Below are 25,275 nucleotides of genomic sequence, written 5' to 3'. Positions count from 1 at the left end.
AGTTCCGATTTTCTTCATTTTGCAGTGGGGAATTAAGTATCTTGCTAAAGGGCTCTTCAGTAGTGATAATATTGGAGGGCCAATCTTTGTAGGTGTGCGTTTGATCAAAAGGGGTTTTATTTGAGATTATTTTGATTCCAGCACATTTAAAGTGTAAAAATGCTTCCTCCTCTGTAGCTGTTGCTGGTCAAATGAATGTATTTGCACTTGTGTGTATGTGTATGCATGTGTGTGTGTCTCAGAGGGATCTGTGGTGACGTCCTGATTTCATCATATAATGTGGCCAAAGAAGTTTTTTTTAAAACTGTGTCCAGCAAGTGAGGCTAGCTGAATGTCTCTCTTTGGAGTTGTTTCATAGTACAGTAAGAGTCTGGTAGGCAGGCATGGGAGGCCAATAAAGAGGCACAAACACACACACTCTGACACACACACAGTGCCGTATAAAATGATGTCTCCTTTGGGATTGTTCCATAGTACAGTAAGACATTGGAAAACACTGTGGACTCATTAAACACACACGCTGCATATGTTGAGTATTGCAGGTCGTGTTATACAATAAAAACATACTCGTACTGTACACCTTAATAAAATCAGTTAATTCAAAGACTCTCAGTGCTGCAGAGACTTTCAGAGGCCAGTGTTTTGTTCATATTTCACATTGTTATTACTGGGCTTAATTCAGGGCGTATTTTTAGACATTTCTTTCTGTAAGTCATTAAATATTTCTCCAAAAGGAAAAGAAAGCACCAGTGTTGTTATTTCTCTCCAAATGTCTTCCTTATATTGCCATCATTCCTTCCATTCTTTCTGTCTGTTTCTCATTTGTCTTGTATTTGATCCTCGGAGCGCCGCTGCAGGTCTGGAAAGTGTGGACGGTCGTTTTTTTTTAAGCTTTCTGACAGAAGAGTCCGGATTAGAAAGTGTGAGAGAACAGCTGTTGCACATATGTTGAGCATGTTTTTAAAGCAGTAAATCCAGATTTTAAGAGATCTGTCCACGTATTGTCAAATTACACAACAGCCCTGGAGTGAAAGCGCCATTGTCAGTATACACCACAACATACAACAACAGGGGGTGTTTAGAAATGCAGAATGTTCTTTGCCTTTCCTTCGCTCTCCCGCTCTTCTCCGCAGGGAAATGTTCAGTAATGTATTTCGTAATGGACTGTAACCTACTGGCAGGTCCACACTGGAAAATACTGTAACTGGCACTATTTACAACTTCGACAACAACCTTGTATGAAAGTGTGTGTGTGTTTCTGTGAAGCGATGTGTTGAGTTTCTGCACACGCACACATATAGTGTATGTAAGAGTGTATGTATGCAGTATCTGTATGTGTTTGTGCAAAAATAAGCAGCTGTGAGCCAGGAAGGTTGTTTAGCTCCTCTCGAAAAAAACAAAACATTACTCCTAGCTCGTGTGTGTGTGTGTGTGTGTGTGTGTGTGTGTGTGTGTGTGTGTGTGTGTGTGTGTGTGTGTGTGTGTGTGTGTGTGTGTGTGTGTGTGCTGCAGTAAATAAGGTAAGGACTCAGAATCAGAAGTGACAGTTACTTTGATTTACTGTCAGCTTTCATTGCTGCCGGAGAACAGCGTGCAATAAGATTTTTTTTTCTCCCCTCCACAAAAACCACCCACATCTAGTCCTTTCATTTGTTTGCCAGGATGCTCAAACAAATGAAGTTACTGAATAATGAATGTTGGATGTATATGTAGAGTTTTTTTATACGTGAGAATCTGCCTATCTGCAGATTGTTTTTGCACTGTTTTGACAGCTGAGGCTGGGTTTTAGATTTAGAAAATATGTTCAAGACGTGTGTCTGGGATAGGTTCATTTCCTGTTTTTGTTTGGTTATCACATCAGTCATTTAAATACAGCATGTGAGTAATGAGACAATGTCAAAGTCATTTTATTTGATGCAGTAAATACAGGATGTAAGCAACAGTGTACAACAATGGATGAGATGAAAGTGAAAGTGTTCATTATTTTATATATTCATGTATGTCATATAGTGTTATATATTCTATTCTAGCCAGCCAGCCCTCATGCGTGCCCAAACACATTGTTAAAAGCAAGTGTACCTTTGGCCTAAGCCTCAGGAAGAGCGCAAGAAGCCAGTTTTACATAGTGGTGAAATGGTAAAATTACATCACATGCTCTGGGGCCCAAAAAGACTTTTCCCCATAGGCTTACATTGTGAAAGATGCAGCTGTTGAATAGTGGATACATTTTTTTTTTCAGTGTCACAACCCCCGAAATGACTTGTTTCACTACCAGAATTTGATCCATTCGGTCCACTAACATTTTGAAAGTATAGAAGAGCTGCACGATTAAATCATTTCTAACTTGAATGAGATCCTGGTAATTCTATACCCAGGACCTCAAGCACTTTTGGCTTCGTGCGCCACTGAGTAGTTTTCATAGGAATGAATGGAGCTCTGCCTTCGACACTGTATCCAGATTTCCTTTGTTGGATCCGCGCATAGCTTCAAAAAACCAAGATGGCAGAGACCATAATGCCATACCAGAGGAAAAACAATGGGTGATGTACACTTGGTTAACCCATGTTTAAGTTAGTCAGCTGACATGAGGCGTCAGAGAGGTTGCTATGGTTACATGTATTTAAATATTCCTTGCACAGCCATTTAGAGCAATATTTAACTGTTGCCCAAAACTATGCTTTAGGTGTGCTGGTACATAGTTTTAACAAGCAGCTGCAGACCAATCAGAAACAAGTATTTTCAATAAAATTGACATAATTCACACTGACGGGAAACCCTCCAGACGACACAGAGAAATGGAGTATTCTAAATTTAATTAAATGCCTACAGATTAAACGTGAAATCAAAACCAGAGATGACATCACACTGATATTTGAAAATCTTGTATCTAAACTGTAAAGAGAGAATCAGGTGAAAGAGCTGAGATAAAGTACAGCTAGGGAGAAAAAACTGTTACTGCGCTGAATGGACCCTGCTGTCGAAACTCCTGAGCGTGTGTGTGTGTGTGTGTGTGTGTGTGTGTGTGTGTGTGTGTGTGTGTGTGCTGAGTGATGATGAGCATGTAGCGCAGGGTGTGGACAGACACCTCTGGGACTGAATATACTTTACCAACACACACATAGACACACACTCTATCAGTACTCTTAACATGCTTCCTCTGCTCTTAAATCCTGCAATTCCCTGAGGGAAAAGGTGTGTGTGTTTGTGTCTCTCTGTGTATGTATCTCTTGGGGGGTCCTGTCCTGTCTTGTACCCCCAAAATGTGTGTATGTCTGTTTAGCTCATCATTCCCGCGCTCACACACACACATTAGTCATGGTGACTGTGAAACAAATGTTGCTGTTAACATGGGAATCTGAATTGTATCTCAGTTATGATCAGTGCTTTTTCAACAACAGTGAACATGTTTTGGTCTCTGCCTCTGTTGTATAAAAGGCCACTCTGTTTTCCTCATGGGTATATTGTCTGGCCATGTGTTTGTGGTCATGTTTTAAGTCCTAGACCAAACCTGCCTTATGACTAAAGTATCAAATTTCATTACACATACACTGAAAGAGTGATTTTCTATTTTCCTAGTTTTGGCCTCTTCTAGACATATTAATGTCTCTCACTTGAGTTGTTTTATTAAAATCTATTAAAACCAGGCACAAGACTTCCATCTTTCCCGTTAGAAAGAGTGACTGCGTTTATTTGAAATAAAAAACAGATTACACCAACTTTAAGCAGAAACATCACTTCTGAATAATCGTGTAAAGAACATACCTGGTTTCAGAAGATACAGAGAACGATAGATCATGTGTCTTAAAAGTTTATTTTAAAATGTATTTTAAAGCAGCAGCTTTCACATCAATCAACAGGTTCTTCAAATAAAACATAGAAGAAATATGCTTGTAAGGAAATCTTTAAGTACTGACAAGCTGCCTTTAACAAAAGGAGTTTTCAGACTAAGCAGTAATTTCTCACTGTTTCATCCCAACCTCTGTCATCTCTCCATTCCCATGTCAGTTTTCATCTCGCCTCACCCCATTGTTCAGCCCAGTTCTCATTATAGTCTCCATTAACTTGTTTGGTGATGCTTGCAGTTCCTACAATGAGCTAAACTGTACACTGCTGAGCTGAGATTCTGCTAAGTGCTGAAGAGACACGGACAGTAGATCACTGCCTACTTCCTATATATTGAATTAAATTTACTGTCGGCCATTTCATTTTAAGTGTCCGAATTCTGACTTCTCTCTCTTTCTCTTCAAGACTCTGTGTTGCTATTCTAGTACAGCTCAGCATGCAGTAGTATTGAACGACTGCTTTTTGTTGTTACATTTTGTGTGCAATAAAATGAATCCATCTCATTTTCTGTCCTCCTTCAGATTCTCTCTCCTCTCCTGGATCTCAATCAGAATCGCAGCAAACTGAAGCTGTACATCAGTCACCTGACCTCACTGTGTCAGGAGCGAGACCCAATCATATTGCAGGACTTCGCCCCGCCCCCCGCCTATCACCGCTCTGACTCCGCCTCCTGGCATTCGCAGCTGCACAGCATGACGCAGGAACAGGTGAGACCATATGTGTGTATTAATGTGCATCCGAAAGCTGAGGAAAAATCATGCAAACGGACGACATCTGTCCTGTGGGTGTGTGTGCGCATGTGTGAGGTAGAGTGAATGTGCTCCCTTTATTGAAAAATATGAAGAGAAAAAAAAGTGAGGACATTTTGTCACTCTCAATTTATTAAATTAAAAAAATCAGCAGCCGAGTTTGTTTGTGTGTGCTTGCTTGTACATATGACGTCTGTGGGTTTGTGTTATTGTTCTCGCTGCGTGTGTGTGTTTCTCTAACTGTGCGGATGTGTGTGTAGGAATAGGGCATGCACTGGTCGGCCTGGCAGGTTTTTGGCGCTGCCTTTGACATTATTGAAAAGATTTACTCCAGCGGGTCACCTGACGACAAGCTCCTGGCTGCGGAACAAATACTGTTTTCAGACGTTTTATTTTACAGGGAGTAAACTCTGCTTCGAGCTTTTGGCAGCATTGGACGAGGGAGGAGGAGGAGGGTTGGTTCATATATGGAGCAAGAAGGGGAGATGAAGAGTATATTTATTTAACTCTCAAAAGAGTTGTCATGTGAGAGTGCAAGGAATGCAAGGAAAAGAGACGTGAGAATAAAGAAAGAAAAGGTGAGGCTTGGGGAAAATTCAAGAAAGGCTGGCTAACCTTTGCTGTAGCTGCGTTGTCATGTTAACCAGTAGTGTTTACAGATATTGAATATAAACAGTATACTATTAAATTTAAAAAAATTGTGGCTGTCTATGCCTTTACCCTCTCTCCCTAACATATTGAAAACATATCAGGGGATACACGGTCACTACATGTGGTATACATTGAAGGACGGTAACTCTAGACACACATACACATACTCACAGAGCAGTGTGACAGAGTGTGTGGTTAGGGTACAGCAGTTCTAGTTTCCTACAGTCTTCATGAAAGCCCTATTGTATGTCTTAATGCTGGGAAATGTCTCTGTTTAGCATGAGTGCTTCAGATATGGCACAGCGTGGCATGGTGTCACTTTAAATAAACTTAAATATACTGAATTAACTTGTCATTTAATCACTGCGTGACTTAAAGGCACAGAGAAATGGTCCCGGTGGCTTTCATGGACAGACCATGACTGAATATATTTTTAATCATCAGCCTGCTTTCACACAAAAATTGCAGACAGTAATCTGTGGTCCAGTGGCCGGGGTCGCTCAAAAGAAGAAAAACGTACTCTGAATTAAAACTGATTATGCGGGCTGTTGTGAAAACTTCTCTAACAAAATTTAATACTGCCCTGCAGTATTTTATTCCTACCTAATGTTTACAAAAACTTTGAAAAATATTGAAAACATTTTAACCAAACTGTGCTCGTGGCCGTATTCAAGCCAAATTCAAAACTTAGGGAAAAAGATCTTAAACGCCGCTCTAACCAATTTACCACAAATCACGTATCCTTTAAATCTCTGCTGAACATTTTCAAGACATGCTACAGTGTTTTGAATTCTTCAATTTCCCTCTGCGTATTGGATACAGGCTCTCAGGAAAGGTAGTCCATCACACAAAACATTGTGTCTGCAGAAATTGCTTGTATGATTGCTCTGGTTAAGTTAAGGTTAGGGAATCATTGCGGTCACGGTTAGAAGGAACCAATGTTGACTCCTGGTACGAGACAGGATGTGAACTCTATTGTCTCGTGTCAAAGTTACCTGACCGCAAGAGTTGTTTTGAGTCTTTCTAGTTTGAAGTGTTTCTACTGCAGTATTGATACCCTTAATTTTGAAAAAACATGCGCTGTATTAAAATGCAACATAAGGTAACATAGTATAGCATTGTATATTATGGCATGACATGACAACATGTTTGCTTTGATTGATCCTGTCAAATAAGTTTTCAGTTTTTGCATTGGGTTTTTTTCCTGGTTGGAGATGACTGAAATGTGGGAAACTGTATTTAACAATCCCAACCACTATTGAATGATTTGGCAATTCAAACAGCAACATAAATGCAAAGGATTGCTAGTAAATGGGAGTGTTTCTAAGTTCCCAAGGTCCAATTTTCCCAGTGTCCTAACTACCAATGGTCCTAAATTCTCAGGGCCCTAGGTTTTCAAGGTCTTATGTTCCCGGGTTCCTTTTCCCCAGTTCAATATCCTGTTGACACCGATAAACCCTCCTATTATTTTGTGGCCTAACCTTAGAACTGGGGAACATAGGACCCTTTGTCATGTGCCATAAAAATCTTGGGAATGTTGGTTCTTGGGAACATAAGACCCTGGGAACATAGGAATGACTCTGCCTTGGCTTTATTAGAGATAAAATCTAATTTCAGTCATAAACTGAAGAATTGCTTAAATGCTGGTTTGAGCACTTGTGAGATTATCCTGACACAGAAAAGAGTTATTTTAGAGAACGCTCATTGAATTGTTTGGTCAAAGTTGGGTGGGGAAAAAACAGTTAATTATAATACTTGTATAGCAATAAGGACACTCCTTTTATTCTGAGGTTTTGGTTTTTGGGTGAAAACTCTGAACTTCTTCTTTCCTTGCATTCTTTTATCATCTTCATCACGCTCCATTTCTGCCATCACTCTTTCAACTTCTTTCTTCATGCAGTTGCTTTTCTCTTTCCCCCTAAGGAAAACCATTCCTCTTGCCTTTATTTTTCCTCCTAAGTGCCTCCATCATCATTACCTTTTACTCACACTTGCTCCGTGTCACTGTAGGTGTGAGAGCTTGTAGGTTTTTTAAATGTTTTTCCTCTGTTTTCAGTGACATGTTTCCCTTGACAACATCACAGTTTTGAATCTTTTTGCCTCTCCTTCCCTCTCCATCCAAACCCACCCGTACCCAGGCAGTGCCACTTGGCGCCATGTGTCTGCTTTAGACCCCGACCCTGCCTACACACAATCGCAGACACACACTGCCTGTCTTTCATTCAGGCCCGTGTTTCTCGTTTTCCTTCATCATGTGTCACCATCACCCTGGCTGACCCTCTTAATGCACACACACACACTCTCACAGACTCCCTCAAGACGACCATGTTCCAGTGTGCCAGCCTCTCTTCTCTGTCTTGTGGTGAGTGTGTGTGTGTTTTACAAGCCTCTCCTTGGCTCTGTTAAAATGCCTGGCACTCTGTAAAGCTATTAGGATCATACTAAAATAGCATGTAAAACACACATGGTCAGCACACAAACACACACATGGAAACCTACATATCCCCCTCCCACAGATGCATTAACATGAAGGCCCAATAATCATGAAAGACCACTGGAGACTCGAATACCTGACAGTCTGCTTCTGTACCCAGTTCACTGACACTGTTCGAGGAAAGGGTGGTGATGTGGTGGTGAGAGCAAGTCAGTCCTGAGGGTTTATCAGCTGGGAAACTCCCAGTACAGATAACTGGTTGCATCAAGATCAAGAAACCCTCAATGAGCCTCAGCAGTAAATTCAGGCCTTAGAGAGCGAAAATCCCTGCTTTCTGTAAAGATAAGGTAAACTGATTACATGACTGTAGACAGGTTTGACAGTAGAAAAACCTCAAGTCTTCGAAAATCTCCAAATTAAAGAGCATTTTTTTTAAGCGTGCAGATGAAGTTTTCAACCAACGCTACACTTTGAAAACAGCAAAAATAAGGAGTGCCTCAATTTCTGAGGTTTCAAAAGAAACTGGAGCTTTTCTCAACATGTTTGGGTTGTTTCTCAACAGCAGATGTAGAAAAACAAAAGATCTGCTCCACAATGAAATACAATACAGAATGCAAACAAAAACACAGTTGTGGCAAAAATAGAAGATATCACAGCGCAACAACTGCAGCAGGTTTTGAGCAAATGCATGTTGAATTGTTTTAATCCATCATGTGAACTGAATCAAAAGTCCTTTATTGAGCAGTACAACAATGAAACACATTGTTAAAGCCCTTCTTAATATGTGCTAATGTTTGCAGCATTTCAATGTGATGATCTGGATTTAGATGCAGATGTTTGTTGCGTGTCATCTTCCAGTTTAGTCATTGTTAACCCTCCTAAATGCCAATTCCCACACATTTACATTTCTGGAGCTATTGAAACATTGCATTACCACTCCAAAATGTGTCATTGTCAGCTTGTTAGCGTGCACAAATTTGCATGTCAATTCAGTGGGTTGGGTTTGGCCAATTTAGGAAATCCTAATACCCTCCTGAAACCATTATCGCTCAGTGTATACAGCACGGAGATAAGGATGTCCAATTCAAGACCAGGCTAGCACATGGCTATATGAGCATCAACATCGTCCCTCTGGTAGAGACAAATCTAAAGTAAATGTTTAAAACAATATACAGTTAAAAAGGTAAGAAGACAGTGTTTACTTTCACACTATTAAAAGGGCTCTATGGTACAATTTGTTGCAATTGACATGTATTGACACTTAATGGCCATATGTGAGCAGAACTTTGCTAATAGTGGTTGCTAGTTTATCTGCAACCAAATCATCTGAAATGACATTTGAATGTCTGACTTCCTTCTTGTGTATATTTCCTACTGACATTTGCATGGACTGACCCTCAATGACTAGACTAATGTTAAATTCAGCCGGTCTTAAATGGCAGGTCTTTCACCAAAACGTAAGCTCTATCGTGCACAGTAGGGAGCTGTTAGCGGAAGGTAACCTAAGCTTTCAAATGGTGGATTTGCTGAAGTTTTTTGTTTTTTTTGGTCGTCTGTTCCTGTGTATTTGTTTCCATGTCTCTCTTTAACCTCAGCTGAACTACAAAAAGTAACAGTGATTCCAACAGTGAGGTTTTACTAAAAGAGCTGTTTTCTGCGCCATAGTCATAATAATAACCTTTATGGCTCAATGACGTCTCTAATGAGGACTGAAGAGAACTGGCATCGTATTCCACACACACACACACACACACACACACACACACAGGACGTCTCTCTCTCTCTTTCTGGCCTGAAGTGTGAAACTAAAAGAATTGGTTGTTTGTGTGTTGTAAGCATATGTGTGTGTTAGTCTCTCCGTATCACAATGCATAAAAGCTATCAAGACAAGTTATACACATCGTGTGTTTGTATGCAGGAGCGCATAGGCGTGTGAGTGACTGTGAGTCTATTTGAGTCCATGTGCGTGTGCATTTGCGTGTGTTTGGTATTTTTAAAAAAATGTATGAAGTGTTATTGGCTCAGTTGGACATTATATCGCTGCTCTTATGAATCCAGTATGAATTGTCAGCCCCGCGACCCTCTATCTGCTAAAACTAAAACCGGCTCCCAGTGAGTGACTGCGAGTGCGTCTGAGCCAACTCAAACTGGAGAAACCTCAGTGAAAACTGAATACACATATTTACAACTCTACAAGTCATTGTAATGAAGGAAAATACCACACAATTACAAGCTTCAAATGTCATTGTTGTTACAGTGTAATCTCCAAATAGAAGGTTTCTCAGCGAGTGAAATACATGCTTTCTCCTTGGTTTGTTATACAGCAGGTTTCCAGGCCCTGGCTGCTGTTCAGTCAACTGAAGTGAATCAAATGACTTTATAACAAACTTCCAATATGAGAAAACAACACCGACACTTGGCTGCACCAAGGCTTGCAGCAGCATACTCGCTGATATCAAAACACTATAAAACTGATTCAACCTAAAAAAGAAAGCGAAGAGCGATCATTTAATTTTTATGAGGAAGAGAAAACCAGAGCCGACTGCCATTAGAAGCTATTATGTGGAGATGTACGAGCAGTAACACTGGCAGTACAAAAGTCATTCTTATATGTGGTCAAAGTTGATTTATACCAAATGTAACTAAATCTTTTACATGATAACATGCCCCTGCAATAAAACTATAAAGGCATATAATATACATATAAATGCTGTACATCAATACTTCATGTAAACAATTGTAACCAAGAAACAGTTGCAAATACATGTTTTTCTGCACATCCAACAAGAAATTGTGATAAACTCAATTGTTCATAAAACAAACTGAAATTTCAGGTGCACCGCTGTGAACAATGTAAATGTTATGTTGCCCTGAACCCTTTAGTTTTCAAATGCACATAATCATTGTTGTTTCAGCTCCGCAGCCTGATGCCCTGTGGCAAAGTGATGCCCTCCTCACAGGCTGGCAGACTACAAAGGATATGTGTAACTGTGTGTGACAACCCCGACCGCTTCAAGGTCACTGATTGGGTAAATTTTGATTGACGGGAGATACAAAAACAGGAAAGGGCAGTGCTGGAACTAAAACATCACGGCTGATAATGTAGAGGTTGACTACAGTTTTACAATTGTGCTGATTGGAACTTAAACATCCCCAATGATTAAATAACCGTTAATGTAATTATTGTTATTTTGATAGTCTGCGTGTGTGTGACGGAAAGTTTCCTAATGATAAAAATCCTGGAGATTTCACTGTACTGACCATGTTCGACAATAGTGTGTCACAACTTTATAACACAAGTATCAACAAATATAAGCTGGCTTACATGTGCTTTAAAGTGACTACGAGGAACTTTTAAGTGTTAATGAAACGGTCTTGTGATTCCTCTGATTATAAATGACCTGTAACAGCAAACGAGACCATCAGCGAAAAGACTGCTATTTTTATATAGTTGTTATTAATGCCTGTGCTCAGGTGCGATCACATATATCACATTTTAAATCACATATAAATACATTACCGCATCGTGATCCATCCTGCGGTCTGTCACTCGCTTCTAAAAAGTAATATTCACACCTCAAGTTTTGACCTGGTTGAACTCCGCTAACAATAAAATATAGTTAGACAGAAAGTCCTTGCTTGGCCACACAGCTTAAATTTTTAATGATAAGGCCTCTGCAGTGAAAGGACTTTGCAACTGTAATGGCATTTCAAATCATTTTAATTGTCGGCTTTGGCTTGCAGTTTACTTGAGAAGACCTGTACCTGAAAAAAAAGCTCTTTTTACTTCGATATCTTGCAAAGAAAAAGTGTTTTTGTCTGTGTGCAGATGAAACTGTAAGACTGGAGTGGAGTGGAGGAGAAGACAGAGGGGCGGAGGAGGCGGAGTGAAGAGGCTTGAGCCTCAGACCCATCCATTTGTGCTGCATTGTGGTCTGGGGTCTCTCTAGGCTTTCATTAGGCAGCTCTGCTTCCTGCTCCAAGGATGATTGTTTTCTCTCTAAATACGACCCAGAGGTCCTCAACGACCATTAGACACACACACACACACACACACACACACACACACACACACACACACACACACACAGACAAAAGGAGAGACAGTCAGACGACCGACACACATGTACACCCTCAGTGGCCATTACAGACACACACATTCAGACCTTTGCTGGTCATTGCAGACTAACTGCTGGGTTTTTATGCAGATTTATTGAGTCCAGGCTTAATGGCTTTGCCAGACGACCTCTTTTTTACATGCATTTGTCTTTTTGTTCCTTGATCTTTCACTCTGTCTGGTTATCACTCTCTCCTCCCCCTCCTCTTGATTTCTCTCCTCTCTTCTTTTTCACTATTCTTTTAAATCATTCAGTCTCAGCCAGTCGTCTCTCCCACTCCATCTCTCCTTTGCTGTTGTCAGTCACTCTTGATCAATCTGCTCCCCCCTTCCTTTCCAGCACTCTTTCAGCTCCCACTTCAATCTCCGCCTTTCTTTTTTCACCCTCCATCTTTCCGTCCATCCGTCCTGTTGTCTGTAATTGGGAGAAGGGCTAGTGATGGGGGCACATGAAGGACTTAAATGAACACAGAGAGAAAACACACAGAAACATGCTCTCAAGCTCTCCACTCTCACACTTCTCTCGTCTTTATCTGAAGCTGTTAATCCTAGTTCACAATTGGTGCCATTGTCGGGCTTCATGTGTTTCTCCTGCAGACGTTGACATGACAAGTTCAAGTTCCTTTTAGTGCCACATGGCCATGCAGGAGGAATTTATATCAGGACAGCCATAAAATCATTATGACAAACTAACTTCAATGGAACGGTTCTATTCAGACAAATTAAAGGGTACGAATCCCACGAACACACTGCATTGTGTAGCCAAATGTTCTGATTAGCATATCAAATCTCTGGGGTTTTTTAGGTTAGGGTGAGAGTTGAGAGGAAATTGATGAAAATATCGTAAAGAGAAGACGAGGATGTATTGAAGTTGATCATTTTGTTAATTTTTTTGTTTATAAACAGACGTTTCATTTTAGTTCTCAATTCAAAACGCTAGTTAGCTAACATTAGGGCAGTGCAGTATGTTGGGCGCATCCGCCAGAAATCACCCGAACACTAGCAAGACTCTTGATGCCAGATACCACATGAGATTAGGGATGTTATACTATTGGCTCACAAACCTTAAGCTGCAACCAACTTTCAGAATTCTTACCGAGATAAACAAAATAATCATATTTATATTTTTTAAACGATTTGTCTACATAAAAATGTTAGCAATAGGACCTTTAATGTTGATTGCACAATGTAATGGCTATGGAATAATGACACCATCAGTGTTTAGATCTGTTCTCACAAGTCCCGCTTTCACTATGCTGTTCCGTCTGCTACTGGGTAGGAAATCTTGTGTGTAAATAAAGGCTTGATTAATGGTACAACCTATTTGCCTTAATGTCTCATTATAGACTAAATGAATGAATATACCTCAGGAATCCTTCTCCCACACCTTTTTCACTTACAGCATCTGTGCCATTCGAACAAGTAACCCGAACCTAAAAATGTCTTACGCAACCATAACCCTGTGAATCGGTTTGAACTAAATAACTTCCATCTTTTCAGATTGTCCCACTGGGATGTTACACCTATACACAGTCAATGTTGGAGTCTGTTTCTGCTGTTTATTTCTGCAGCCATTAGTGCTGCAAGTCCAGCCCTGTGTAGTTGCTCCTCGAGGGCCAGTTTAAGGTTTAAGTTTTTTATTGCTTTATAAGCCCTGTTCTCTGTGAAGGTATTCCACTATGGTTACCACATTCACAGGCCCACCTCTAACTGTAGCTTAACTTTCATTAGTAGGTGCAATAGTTGGACAATTGAGCTAATAGACTTTAATAAAATGCTGGGTGGGGAGTTGTACACTAGGACTCATGAGCAAGGCACAGCTCCCAGATATGAATGTGTTTAATCCTCTGTCCCCACCGAGCTAACTGCTCCCAGAGGCCAAGCCTGTAAATATGAATATGTTCCTTTAGTCAATTTGGCTGATTAAATAACCTGTTAAAATACAATTACCAAGTGATGTTGGAGTGCCCACAACACACACCTCTCTTGTATTTCTGCTCAGCTGTTAGTGCTAAAGGAGTGCAGTATTTTCAGTCCTCCAGGAGCAGTTTTAGGTACAAGCCATCAGGCTGTATTCCCACTGCAGCTCGTTAGCTGAGCTGCCTGGACTGTACCAGACTACGACAGACACACACACACATTCGGTCACACAGCTCAGGCACTTTTGGGCTTGGCGCAGTGCAGGCAGCCAACTTGTAAAGCAGTCTACATGCAGTGTAAGCCTGTAAGAACCTAATGGTTTAAATAGAGACAGACAGAGAGACAGGGATTATAATAGTCAATATAGGCCTATTATACTTTATCCCCTTGCTCTTACTCATAATGGTGTTTCTATACTGCTGCTCAGGGCTGCTGTTGAGGAGTCTGGAGCCTTTTTAAACCTCCTGATCGTATCTTCACTCTTGCAACTTGGTACGCCATTGCTGAGGAATAGAAAGTCAAACTTCGCCCTCCAGATTTCTGTGTCCTGACCCTCAGCCTCTCCTTCCCCCATGTCTTCCTGCTGGTTTTGTTTAAATCTCAGAAACAGTGAACCCTTTCACCTCATCTATAATTTCTTAACGTCCACATTTTCTAACAGGCAGTGCTGCTTTGTCACTTTTTCTTTTAGCTGTTCAGGCAGTCACACAATTATTTGGAAGCAGTATGGAATATTTAAAATCTATTGAACACATTTTTTTCATTGTCATCCAAATATTTTATGTACCAATGGAAATGGGCCCTAAAGGTCCTTGAGTCTAGCATCGCCAGACTACTTAGCCAACCTGACAACTCAGAGCCAGAGTTCAGTTAAGAGAGAACCGCCCTACGACAGCCAAGGATGTCCTGGGTACAGGATACATTGACAGAGTCAACATTTGAAAGGCTTCCTTTGTTCATCCATCAGAAGACCAAACACATGCAAGGGAAATTGTTTTTATGAGTGGACAGAGCTGTCCAAAACTCACTCGCCCAACGTGGGGCTCGAACCCACGACCCTGAGATTAAGAGTCTCATGCTCTACCGACTGAGCTAGCCGGGCTATGCAAGGTGGGAAAATGGTCCTAATATGTGGCTGCATTAAAGTTCATGGATTGTGAACAATGACGATGGTGGAGGGTTGGATTTCTGGGTTGATTCTCCTCAAACCACAGATCACAACTTTATAGGTAAAGTTGATTATATTAGTTTATAGCAGTACCATGATTGGGTAAATTCTCATCGTAACTTATGGAGCAGGTTGTGTTCGAGATTACAGATCTATCATGTATAAAAGCTGCACCACCTTCTGATCAGTCATTTCTCTGAAAAATGGCATTAACATTCATGGAATCTTGTGGAACTTGATGTGCTTTATTTCATGTTGGCTTCAACCAATATCAAGGCCATTTCATTGTGCTTTTATATACCAACAACATACTTAGCAGTCCAAAGCACCATTGCTTAGCGTGGGGCTTGACCCAACAACCTTAAGCTTAATAGTCTCGTGCTCTAAGGACTAAACTAGCTGAGCTCAGTTACCTTATGAAAGGGCTCAGAATACAGTGGTTGCATTTAAAGTAGAACTGAGGCTGGTGGAGGGTTAGATTTTAGGGGTCGACTCTTCTCACTCTGCACACCAAAAGTATATAGATGAAAAAATGTTATAGTTAATCATCGAGCTACAGGGATGAAACCGACAAGTAAAAAAAAAAAAAAAATCTGTCAGAAGTGGGATTTGAACCCACGCCTCCATTTGGAGACCAGAAGTCCCTTTGCTCAGGAAGGAGTCAACTCTTGAGTCTGGCGCCTTAGACCACTCGGCCATCCTGACAACTGAAAACTAGAGATGACTTGACAGAAGAAGACCCTACAACAACAACAACAGATGTCCTTGCTTCAAGTGACAGTGACAGAGTAGAAATACTTCAGTTCGTTTGCGTCCACCAGCCAAAACTCCAAAGCTCTTCCCTGGTCCATGACTTAAATTTCATTCATCTTCTTCTTTGAGATAAAAATGGCTTCTTTGCATTGATAAAAATTCAGGTTCACCATTAAAATGTATGATCCAAGTTTTTGTTGTTGGCTCTCAAAATTCCTTGATTCATAAATTTGCTAAATAACTTAACAGCTACGAGGCGTTACCATTACATATGCAGTACGATAGTTTGTGGAAGTGGGTCAGTGGGCCTCACTGTGAGCAGCCCTGATCTATAGAGACATGGGACTGGACCTCATGATTCATAGAACATAATTTCCCCTAAACCGGTCAAAACAAGGTGAAGTTAACTGTTTAAAGTGCACGGCCATGAAGTGGACGGAGACAGTTTACTGATAAAAGACAGACCTCTGACCTCTTGTTCATCTATAACTGAAAAAATGTAACTTTCTGAGAAGTGTTGCTGCACCAGGCAGTTGACCTGCACAACGATGGGCTAATGCACTCCATGCCAGTTAGATCATATATTTGTGCTCTCTCTTTCTCTCATTCACCATCTCTCCACCCGTTTGTCATTTGCTGCTCTTTTCCCTCTCTCTGTTAATCTCTCCGTCTCTATCTCTCTCTGCTGAGTTATGGTTTCTTTAGAAAACATTAGCATTCCTCCGCAAAGAGGTTCAAGCCCTGCAATGTGTGTCAAGGGGTCATTGTACACACACACACACACACACACACACACACACAAAAACGCATCTACCCTCATCCTCATTCTCAGGCTGATAACCTACGTGTTTGTGCCAGTGTGAAACTTCGACTTTGTTTCTGTGTGTGTGTGTGTGTGTGTGTGTGTGTGTGTGTGTGTGTGTGTGTGTGTGTGTGTGTGTGTGTGTGTGTGTCTCCAGGCCCCCGATAAGGCAGATAATGATCCATCACGATAATGGAGCTTTAATGGCTGCAGTAAAAATCATCTTCAACAAACCCTCTCTCTGTCTCTCTCTCTCTCTCTCTCTCTCTCTCTCACACACACACACACACACACACACATATACGTGTCTCACCTCTATCTTTCTGCCTCCCACAATCCTCTCTGTCACTCACTAAATCATAACTTGAGCTAGCAACGTACACGTGAGCCTCACGCGGTGCACTCACACACACCTGTCATGTCAAACAACCAAACCACTGTATCACTACACTTACACTAATGCATCACCTAAACACACACTCACACATGTAACCTGACACAAACACTAACAGTCAAACACACTTACAGAAGTTATGAATCTGGCAACAGCAACTCTCTGCCCACACTCATTATTTCATCTGTACTTCTCTCTGACCACACACTGTGATTGCATGAGAAGTGATCCATGGGAGCTTAGAACCACAACATCCAAACTTATACCTCATAGCTGGAAACTGTATCATGCAACATTGTTTATATTTAATTTCTTCAGGCCATAAATGAGCCATAGAGTGAACGTAGCAACAGAGGAGGTTTATTGCTGGGCAACATGGGGAGGATTAAATTATGGGGCTTATTTTTCTAGTTTTGGCCATCGTTCATATCAGTTATGAGAACAGTTTTCTCACCATGTTACAGCAGTTGTAGTCGTAATTTAAGGACGCAATAAAGTGCGTTAGGGTAAGCAGTCGGCCAGGTTTTAAACATGTCATCAGTCTAACCAGCCACTGACTGCACCGTGAGTTTTAACCTTTGATTTCACCGCCAAAGAAGTGTTTTAGATCGATGGTTCTCAATTGGTTGCAAGATGAAGAATGGAACAGGGAAAGAATTTAAACAACTGTTGCACTGCATATATTTGAAATGATTTCTTATGCCTCATCAGTTTTACTTCTTTTAGGTTGAAAAAAACATTCAAATTATTCATTTGTGTTCAGTCTGTAAGAAGGGAACCCAAATTGTACAAGTGATTTGTCAATATGACTGTTTGAGAGTACCAGCAACAGTTGTACCAGAAAGATGTGGTTAACATTGTATAATGGTCGCACTTAGGTGAGGTTTAGGCACCTACAGGGTCATGGTTTGGGTTAAACTGTAGGTTTAAATAACACACCTCTAACTTGTGGGACACAAACAGAGGTCTCCGTGGAGAAAGATCCTTTGTTTCCACCGTCCATCTACCCTGACCTCCTCCTTATGTGGATTTTGTTGCTCTTTATACTCTGTAATCTGACTTCCTCCTTTGCTCCCGTTATTATTAGCATGGCCACTAGAGCTGACCGCCTAAAATTAAACTGAGATGTGGTTCCTGGTAAGCTGCTTGCACAAATGACCTTGAAATGCAAGAAAACACTGGTCAACTTTAAGAGATCACAATCCAAACATTTTTGGGAACCATTATGGGCTTATGTCTAAAACCTAGGGATGTACGATACTCAATACCAATAATTATCTACTTCTCATGACTGATACGATACGAAAGAAAAATAATTTCACATTTTTCTATTTCGAAAAGGAGTTCCAAACCTTTAGTTCACATTTAGGGTAAGAAAGGCTAAGATGTCCGTCCCCACAGGAGATGACATGTTTGGCTCTCTAGTCTACACTGTGTGGCTCTAGCCAGGTGCAGCAGTTTGACGTTGTTTGGCTTTGTATAATTGGCTCTATCTATCAGCCACACTTTCACTGATACCAATAAATAGCCAATATAAAATTCCAGTTATTGGGCCAATAATTAATCGGTCCAATATATATCGTTTCTCAGATAATGTAATTTCTAAAACTGTTTCCTACAGTGTTGCTATGTTTAGAGATCTCAGCCCTGGATTTAGTAAAATTCTTCCAGAACACGCGGTTCCAGTCCCAAATTAAAACATTTCAAGGTTGTACAACACCTACATTTTCCTTACAGCCTGTGGCCACTGACTGCTGCTGTAATACAATAGTAGCACAATGTCATATGTTATTCTGTAGTTTGACGTAGTAGCACTACATGGACACAAGCAGCAACCCGTGTAATTAACCAAATTAGAGTGCTATAGTATTTTTAGAACAGAAACCATTAAGGGATGATTGATTGATTTTCATTAAATACGTTGATTGAGGTGAATCCAGATAAAAGCCATTATCCCTTATTAATTCCCTTATTAAAACTTTATATGCAGACAGTCCAGTATCTTAATTTCATGACAGTATTTCTCATATTTTGTATATCCATTCACGTTAGTTTTGGCTATGTGTGTTTGACCCATTTAATCTTGACATTTGAACACCTTTGCAGGTGTCTGTCTCTGGTGTAGGTCAAGGCTGCGTGAGTCAGAGGGCAGAAGACAGCCGACACATACTAAACCATTTATCTCTTCTCAGTCATCTTACAGCCTTATCTTTACTGCCGTGTTTTTCTGGGGAATTGCGGCTAAAATGCAAAGACGTTAAATTGAATTGCCTGCAAACACACATAAAGTTACCCGTAGGACATGTGCTTCACACTAATGAGGCTTTTTGGGCCTCGTGGATACAGATGATAAATATTGCAGATGATCAATAAAGAGAACGTAGACAGTAATGATAGACGGAGCTCAGGTTTGGTAGCAGACACACACACTTGCACAGGTAAGGGCGCAGTGGTAGAGCCTCATTGCCTCTCATACCTTAACCATTTTCTCTCTCTTTCTCCTGTTCATTAAGTCGTTGCCCTCATCTGTAATCTCTCTTCAGTCTTCTCTTGATAGTTCAGTAAATTAAGCAGTTTTATTGCTTAAAAAACAAGTACTATATTGATAACTTTGTGTAATTATCACTATAAAATGACCATATTGATATTAACAAACCAAAGCGTTGCACTTCCATAAAGTTGGAGCATTTTTAAGAGGCAGATTGTTAAAAAGGAATGAGCAGATTCATGATATCCTGACTTTTATTCCCTTGCATGGGCCAGGCTCCACAACATATTGTACATTTCCCAAAATGCAACTTGATAACGCTTCTCATTAGACCCTGCTTGCCAGGTCCACGTCTTTCAAATTCAGCCTTTTTATTACAAATCTGTAATCCCCTGCCTCAAATACTAAAAGTGTGAAAACCGTACTAGTCAATGTATATTAAAAACATTGTAAAATAAATGATCACATACTCTCCAATAAACAGTACAACAACATAATATATGGATAAGGGGCTGTATTTATATGTGATTTATTGTGCAGATTTCATTAATCATTAACAGTATTATTACTTACTGCAGTTTTACACATGAATAAAGCCACTGGAATATAAAATGCCACTGAGGTTTGCTGGCTAAGAGATGAAAGCAGAGGGAAGAGGTTAAGACTTAACGAGGAAATATTTTTGCCAATATCTTACCCAGGCCTCACACACACACACACACACACACGTACACACGCACACGTACACACACACACCGACACAAATGTGGGCTTGTGTTACATGACTGTTTGAGCGGCGCTCTTATTGATACAGATGTATTGGTCATTAAGTCAGTTAGGTTTGACGTCTCAGCTCGACAGCAGCCAAAGAAAATAACATCAGCGCTCTCGCACAGAAATGTTCCACTCTGTACGGGCAGAAAGGACTACACTGTGGTGTTTTCAGATTACAGTCTGATATGTGTGCGTGCATGTGTGTGTGTGTGTGTGTGTGTGTGTGTGTTTGTGTCACTTTAAACATGCTCCTTGATCCTCAATGGAGCTGTGAGAATAGTTTGTTCTTTATGCCTGTGCTTGTGTACTCGACTGATATCGGATTTAAAAACACTTTTATCTTTACTTCATGTCTCTTCTTTGTCTGGCTTCTCTTTCTCGTGACGTGGAATTTAAAGGATTAGATTTTGTGGACATATTGTGCCAATGAGTTAGATGAGGAGATTGCTACCACTCATACTTGTCAGTTAGCTTAGCATCAAACTGGTATTTGTTGAACAAAATGTCTAAAATCTCTCCACTCTTTTTGTCTTTCTTTCTCTCAGTTGGAGGCGGAGTTAGCGCAGTGCGAGAGGGAGGGGGCGGAGCTCCAGGAGTACGCCAACCAGGTCCTGCAGCAGATCGCCGACCGATGCCCCGACATTTTGGAACAAGTCGTCAACGCGCTGGAGGACAGCTGCTGACAAATCAATTGCACACACATCGATAAGCTGGCGCACATACATGAATTAGCTCGCCGTCAGACATCAACATCAGAAGTCAGAAAGCCCCCAGATACACAAACAAAAACACACCGTTGGACATGAGGATGACGACTTTCTCTTCCACCTTCACTCATCTCATTTTCACAAAAAGGGGATCTACAAAAAAAAATGAAAAATACAGAAAATAATCTTCCACTGTGTCTTTAGTCGCTATCATTTTGAACAAACAGTGCCAGCTGAGGGAAAAATTGTTCACTTTTCAGTTCAAAGTGCTTTGTAGGCATGCAAGTTAATTGGAAATAGTTGATGTTCGTCAAGACGTTAAGCACGTATTTTCCCAACTACTCCGAAACAGAAGGAACCCAAACTGCGACCACTTCACCGCGGCCATCTTGTGTCCTTCCAGGCAGTGAGCAGTTGGATTTTCAGTCGTGACTTGATGTATTATATGGAGGGAGAAAGATTCTCAAACTGTCTAAAAAAGGTGAGAGTGAGTTGAGGTTGCCAGGTTGTTTCTGATGCCAGACTTACACGCTGTTACCACATCGTTTGATTGGTTCAGATACAAAAGTGTGTTTATTTCAGCTGCCTTTTATTCTTTACATCATTTGCTGCTATCTTTTAAACTTCTAGTTCCTATTTTATTTTCCATTGCTTGTATTTTTTCTGCCTGATATCTGATGAAACGTCCCAACTTGCAGTCTCTTTCAGCAGTAATCTCCTCATAGTTGTGTAAATTGTATAGAGAGAGTTTTAATTAACAGAAACACAGCTTTCGTCAGGGGAACACGACACTTTCATCTAGTTTTTTCTTTCTGATTGATGAGAGGCACGAAGTACAATAAAAATCTCGCAATACTCCCTTTATTAGAACACAGCAGTGTAGATGTTTTGTGTTTCAGTTATGGTGAGTTTCCTCACTTATCCTTCTGTGACAATCGTTTCCCTTATTGAAACATCTTTTGTTTCTGTGTTTTTTCTCGGGAGGGAGGGAATATGAAATAATTGCTCGATATTTTTTTGCCTTTGGTAATATATGTAAAACACTAATCTTGTTCCATTGAAAATATTGTCATGTATTGGTTGTTGCATAACGTGTCAAACTCTTCTTTTTTTTTTTGTGATTTGAAAGTTCCCACAGATTTGTTCCATAAAGCAGGAGACTGTTATTGGGAACGTATATTGCACCCACATGAGGTTCTGTGTCCACCGGGAACGTTTTCTCTGAATCAGTTTCTTGTTGTTTACAGTGGAAATGACACTCTGATGCATGTTTCCCTACAGCACGATCTTAAACGCTTACAGCACGGAGCACTAGAGGTTCAAATTGTTTCAATCAAAAGCTCCTCTAATGTTTTTTTTTGTATCACTTAGTCTTGGTCTGTAGTGAGTGCTGAAGACGTGAGCGGCCACATGCAACTGTTTGGCACCGCTCCCTGAAAAGAACTCCCTGGTGGACACAAAGCCTGAAGATGCAGATTTAAGACTGAACACTCACATCTGATTTCACACCACCATGTGGAGTTTCATTCCAAAACGTGTCTGTTTTTCAGTTTGAAAAAAAGCTTTAACGATCGTGAAGAGTTTGTGCAACACTTGAGAAATGGTTCTTGTTTTGGAATGAGACTCCGTCAGATATGAGCCGGTGTTGTAAATCCAGTATTTTGTTGTCTGTTTTATACTGATAATGTTTTGTCATTTGGGAATGGTGACGACTGGGACTCACCGAGACTTTGCTGTGGATTAAAAATGGGAATGAGAGAATGGAATAAAATATGGATTTGTCTTTATTTTATTGTGAAAGGATTCTGTTATTTCATCTATCTGAGTTCAGCACCTGTGTCGACCAAATGGTGATTTTTCTGACTTATAGTTTCTTTTGAAGGATTTTTAAAGGTTGGAAGTGGAGGAAATCTCCAGGTTTTCACAGGAAGCGGAAAAAAAAGTTAGGAAAAGTCATTAAAAATAAATAAACATAATTCTGAGTAGTAATGACAAAGACAGAGCTCAGAACATCTTTTCTTTTGTTTCATTTCCTCACTTTTCTGACCTTTCCTCCCCCTCCTTTCCTTAGCTCCCTCTTTCACATTGACACTAAACTGTGCTTCTTATCTTGTCACTGGTGGTTTATTTTCCTATCCGCCCACAAAAATGACATTATTCCATACCACAGGCCTCATCCTGTTCCACTCTCTCTTACCACACACACACACAGTCCAACCACACCATTACTATTGTCTTAAATGTCCAACAACTCGTCCACAAATGCGATGTTTCCAACGGGCCAGAATCAGATTAAAAGTGCTGACAGTTTTGAACTCAGCCTGTTTAGTAACAATTTTTGGTACTAAATAGCAGAAGCAGAAGAAGTATTCAAATCCTTAGTAATAGTAAATAAAATAATACAAGTATTATAGGCTAAATGACTTAAAGTACCAAAAGTAAAAGTACTCATTGTGCAGCAAAGTTGTCCCCGTCAGTGTTTCCCTGCTATATCTGATGTTTTTGGCTTAATATTACTGCTGCATTCTAAAAGTTTCATGAACTCAGAAAGACAGCCTGTTTTCTGTTTTGCAATGATTTTCCAGCTAATCCAGTTTATGGTTTTAAATGGTTTATTTAGCTTAAGAAGTGAAAGAATTTACTCAAACCATAAAAGAACACACACACACACACAAAACTGAATGTGGAGGTACGTGGTTTTCAGTACAGGGTGGGTATTTAATCTGAGGGTTCCCACAGGTCCTTAAAATCTTGAAAGTTGTTGAATTTTAGGGAAAGTCAAGACATTTTAGAAAGGAAAAAAAGAAATGTTCTTGAAAATAGACACCGATCATTGAAATAAAGTACCCAAAAGTCATACTTGAGTAAAGATGTTGTGTGAAAATATTACTTACTTAGTATAATAGAAGAGTACTTGAGTAAAGGTCTTAAAGTATCTGATATTAAATGTACTTAAGTATCAAAAGTACAAGTAAAAGTAAATTCTACATATATTTAAATGTATGTATGTACTGTACACTATGGGTTGACCAACGTAACGTCCAAAGTAACGAGTAACTAAAGGTATCAAATAAAAGTGAGTAAAAAGTACAATATTTGCCTCCAAAATGTAGCGGAATGGAAGTATGAAGTAGCAGAAAAAGACGTAGCAGAAAATGGAAATACTCAAGTAAACTACAAGTACCTCAGAATTGTACTCAAGTACAGTACTTGAGTAAATGTTCTTAGTTACATTCCATCACTGTGGTCACAATATGAAGCCTCGACCTCAGGCTTCTGTAAAGCCTGCTATTACTCACTGTTGTTATAACAGTCAATCACCTTGACCCATGTTTCAAACTACGCTCTGGTGGGTCCTTGAATTTGAGATAATTTTTCCTGGAATGTCTTTGAAATGTCCTTGAATTTGATGTTTAAGAAGGTCTGGGAACCCAGTAACTAGTAACTGAAGCTATATCGGAGTAAAAAGGTATAACATTTCCCTCTGAGGTGTCGTGGAGTAAAAGTATAAAGTTGCATAAATCGGAAACACTTAAAAGTACAAGTACCTGAATGTACTTAGTTACTTTTCACTACTGCTCACTACTTACCGGTGAAGATGATGAAAGATCTGAAGATATAAAACTGAGCATGTGTTAGAAACTACATTTATACTCATCTGCTGCAGATTAACACACAAGGACGCATGAAATTTTAGAAAGTGCCTGACACACACACACACACACACACACACACACACACACACACACACACACTTCATCAGTGTTTGCATCTTGCATATGGCAACAGCTCAGCGCTCATCCAACTAGAAAATCCGCTCTAACAGACCCACCCGGCTCACTGACCTTGAACCTCGACCCTGCCCTGACCTCTGACCTCCCCTGTGAAGAATTTTCAAAACATCATCAGGTTATTCGGGTCGCTCTGTTTCCTCGCACAATAAAACACATCAGACTCACTGAGAGAAACGACTCCTCGACAGTCTGTAAACGGAACATATGTGCCGCTGTTTACCTTCACATATGGCAACGCTTTGTGCGCGTGTCAGTACCTGGGCTTGTGTAGGTCGGATCGGTTCTGCTTTCCCCATCTACTGTCCTAATAAAAGGCAGCGGAGGGAGACAGAAGGGATGAACAGAGCGAGAAAGAGGAGGAGGAAGAGATACGCATGTATGACTCCCTGATTTATGTGATGGAGAAGGAGAGCGAGGTAGGGAGAGAGGAGCGGAGACACGACCCGCTGAGCAGCAGACATCATTTCATCTTCTTGTCTCTGCTGTAGCTCGGATTCTTTTAGCTGTTTCAGAACAAGAAGTATGAGAAGTTTTCAATTCAAACAGTGAGAATATGTGTCAGACAGGAACATATTTATATATAATTATATTTAAGACATACAGGTCTACTAAACATTCACCTTTTATTAAGTCCTGGTCATTTAAAGCAAAAAGAAAGACAGTTTATTGTTGAAAAAACTG

General features: G+C 40.3%; 1 protein-coding gene and 2 non-coding genes across 5 annotated transcripts in view; 1 reads left to right on the top strand and 2 right to left on the bottom strand.

Annotated features, from left to right (window-relative positions):
* LOC141008223 (ELKS/Rab6-interacting/CAST family member 1-like) overlaps nt 1–22,587 on the top strand; it is a 132,356-nt gene extending 109,769 nt beyond the window's left edge. For all 3 annotated transcript variants that reach the window (XM_073480481.1, XM_073480480.1, XM_073480482.1), the window contains 2 exons: nt 4,365–4,550; nt 20,639–22,587. In XM_073480481.1, the coding sequence (XP_073336582.1) occupies nt 4,365–4,550; nt 20,639–20,776 (324 nt within the window). In that variant the 3' untranslated portion in view covers nt 20,777–22,587. The remainder of the gene's footprint in view (nt 1–4,364; nt 4,551–20,638) is intronic.
* On the bottom strand, nt 14,744–14,816 carry trnak-cuu (transfer RNA lysine (anticodon CUU)). Its single transcript has one exon. It is a non-coding gene; the product is annotated as a tRNA-Lys (tRNA).
* trnal-caa (transfer RNA leucine (anticodon CAA)) lies at nt 15,477–15,587 on the bottom strand. The gene is made up of 2 exons: nt 15,550–15,587; nt 15,477–15,522 (listed from the first exon to the last, which is right to left on the bottom strand). It is a non-coding gene; the product is annotated as a tRNA-Leu (tRNA).
* Nucleotides 22,588–25,275: the final 2,688 nt, after the last annotated feature.

Source organism: Pagrus major, chromosome 14 (genome assembly GCF_040436345.1).
Source record: "Pagrus major chromosome 14, Pma_NU_1.0".
NCBI lineage: Eukaryota > Metazoa > Chordata > Actinopteri > Spariformes > Sparidae > Pagrus > Pagrus major.
Note: the sequence above shows the minus strand (reverse complement) of the source record. Positions and strands in the feature narration are given on the sequence as shown.